Below are 2,500 nucleotides of genomic sequence, written 5' to 3' on the forward strand. Positions count from 1 at the left end.
CAGTAATACTTTCTTAATTGTATTTGTTTCTTAACAACTGTAATACTTTCTTAATTGTATTTTTTTCTTAACAGTAATACTTTCTTAATTGTATTTTTTTCTTAACAACTGTAACATTTTCTTAATAACTGTATTTTTTTCTTGTTTCATTGTCTTCCTATATACAACAGCGATATTCTTGTTTTCTTTTCTAACACAGAAAAGAATGATCTCTGTTTTTCGCCTTACGAGAGCACCTGCACCGGCGAGGACGCGGAGAACTATTCTTACTATGGCGCGGTCGTCATCTTCTTCGTCTCGCAGTTCTTCGTGGGCATCGCCATCAGCGTGTTCTTCACCATCGGCGTCACATACCTCGACGACAATATCAGCAAGAAGACCTACCCTATATATTACGGTAAGCATCACCACAAGGAGAAATCCCAAAATTCCGCTTCAGAAACGAACACGCTCCTGATGTTACCGCGGACAGACATAACACTACGCTTGTTCTTTGCTCCAGGCATTAAAACCCCTTTCCTTGCACGCTAGCGGCCACGTTGCTCCTGAGGATCTTGGGTCCGGTGCTCGGATACCTCATGGGCGGGAACTTCCTCTCCATGTGGATCGACCCGACGAAGAGACCGAACCTGACGCAGCGGGACCCACGGTGGCTCGGCGCCTGGTGGTTGGGTAAGAGCATGGGGGACTTTTAGGCAATGCAGGATTAAGGAGGCATTGGAAGTTATCTTTGTTTAGTGCACTAGACCGCTTTCATTGCTTTACCGCTCCCACCATCATGGGAGTTGTAAAATGGTAATTATTCAAGATAAATTTTCCATTATGATCGCTTTTTTCACCATTAATAAGCACATAATCTTTAGTTTTAAAAAGTATACATTTCCCTATTCACCAATGGTATTACAGGATTCCTAGTGTTGGGGTGTGTGTTGGTGGTGCTGGGGAATCTTTTGTTCTTGTTCCCACGGAAGTTACCCGCGACACTGCGAAGGGAAGCGAGAGCCATCCTGAAACAGGCACAGAAGGACTCTGAGGAAGGAGAGAACCGAGGAGTGGAGTTCTTCGTCAAAAAGGCCAAGGCTAAGAAAGTGGAAAGGAAACCCACGCTTGCAAGTAAATAGGGAGTATTCGCTAATTTTGTGTGTGGATATATTCGTAGAATAATGGGTAGGCATATACATATATCTCTTTGTGTGTGTGTGTGTCTGTGTGTACATATACATGTGTATATGTGCAAGAAACAATGTATTCCTAATATTTCTCTAACAGACATGTTGACCCATTTCCTTTACACTCTCCCTAAAGAATTCCCAAATTTCCAGATCTTAAAAAGGCCCTGAAGCGCATATTCACCAACAAGATCTGGATCGCCAATCTCTTCAACACCACGACCTACATCCTCGCTGTTTCTGGCTACTGGAACTTCAAACCCAAGTACCTCGAGAACCAGTTTAGGAAGAGCGCCGCAGAAGCGAACTACTACACGGGTATGGAGTGTTACGGCTGATCGCTTTAAAATGTATGTTTTTAGTTTTAGCTGAGGATCGCCTCCTGTGGGAATGTGTAGTTTTGTTTTCTTTATTAGGATGTTCATTCATGGAATACTATTTTCCCAATCCCAAAATATGCCTGTTTATCCCGATAACACCAACCTTTTAGACACATCAACAACCCTCGTGCACTACAACAAACACGCACCATCCTTTCCCCCCACGAAATATTCTCCCTCACTCGTTCCTCCTGTGACCTCTAATCCTGCAGGAGTCACGAGTCTGGCGTCCGTGATCCTTGGCACTGGACTTGGAGGAGCGGTGATGAGATGGGCCAGACCGAGTCCCAGGTTCGTCACAGGATACAATATCTTCGTCACGTTGTTTGTGTGCGCCGGCTTCACCTCCCTCATGTTCATCGGCTGTCCCAAGTTAGAGGTTATTGGGCCGGTAGATGGGTAAGGTTTTTTTGGTTTTCTTTAGGGGTTGAGGGAAAGGGTGAATCTCAAGGCAATGGAGAATTCATTTCGTTTAATTATAATTCTTGTTTCTCTCTCTCTCTCTCTCTCTTTCTCTCTCTCTCTCTTCTGTTACCGAGTTTTTCCTTGATATCTAGACGTCCGAAATCATTCCGATCTTCCTCTCTAGATCATCAGAGAGAAACAGAAACCAAAAATTCAGTATCCTCATGCCCTCCGTAGGTCGCCACTACCCGGGTGCTCTTCCAACTGCGGGTGTTCAGACAGGTTCTCGCCCATGTGTTCCGAGGACCAAACCACGCTCTTCTACTCGCCTTGCTACGCTGGCTGTACGGCCATTGACACCTCCGTTAGTCCCATCGTAAGTGAGCCAAACAAGCTGTTAAAACTTATGGAAGATTTGGGTCATTTATGGAATGAATGGAAACGTTTTCTCTCCTAAGCTTTGGGGTGAATAATATAATTTTTTTTTCTAGGTTTATAGTAACTGCAGCTGTATTACGAACACAACGAACCCTTTATCGACGCCCC

General features: G+C 44.4%; 1 protein-coding gene across 1 annotated transcript in view; it reads left to right on the forward strand.

Annotated features, from left to right (window-relative positions):
* The window catches only part of LOC113819446 (solute carrier organic anion transporter family member 74D), a 6,340-nt gene that overhangs the window by 1,904 nt on the left and 1,936 nt on the right, over window positions 1-2,500 (forward strand). The window contains exons 4-10 of the mRNA XM_070120398.1: window positions 200-397; window positions 532-672; window positions 907-1,113; window positions 1,323-1,487; window positions 1,762-1,948; window positions 2,192-2,330; window positions 2,446-2,500. The exon at window positions 2,446-2,500 is cut by the window's right edge and continues 23 nt beyond it. Of these exons, the coding sequence (XP_069976499.1) occupies window positions 200-397; window positions 532-672; window positions 907-1,113; window positions 1,323-1,487; window positions 1,762-1,948; window positions 2,192-2,330; window positions 2,446-2,500 (1,092 nt within the window). The remainder of the gene's footprint in view (window positions 1-199; window positions 398-531; window positions 673-906; window positions 1,114-1,322; window positions 1,488-1,761; window positions 1,949-2,191; window positions 2,331-2,445) is intronic.

This window comes from Penaeus vannamei, unplaced genomic scaffold, assembly GCF_042767895.1.
Source record: "Penaeus vannamei isolate JL-2024 unplaced genomic scaffold, ASM4276789v1 unanchor4965, whole genome shotgun sequence".
NCBI lineage: Eukaryota > Metazoa > Arthropoda > Malacostraca > Decapoda > Penaeidae > Penaeus > Penaeus vannamei.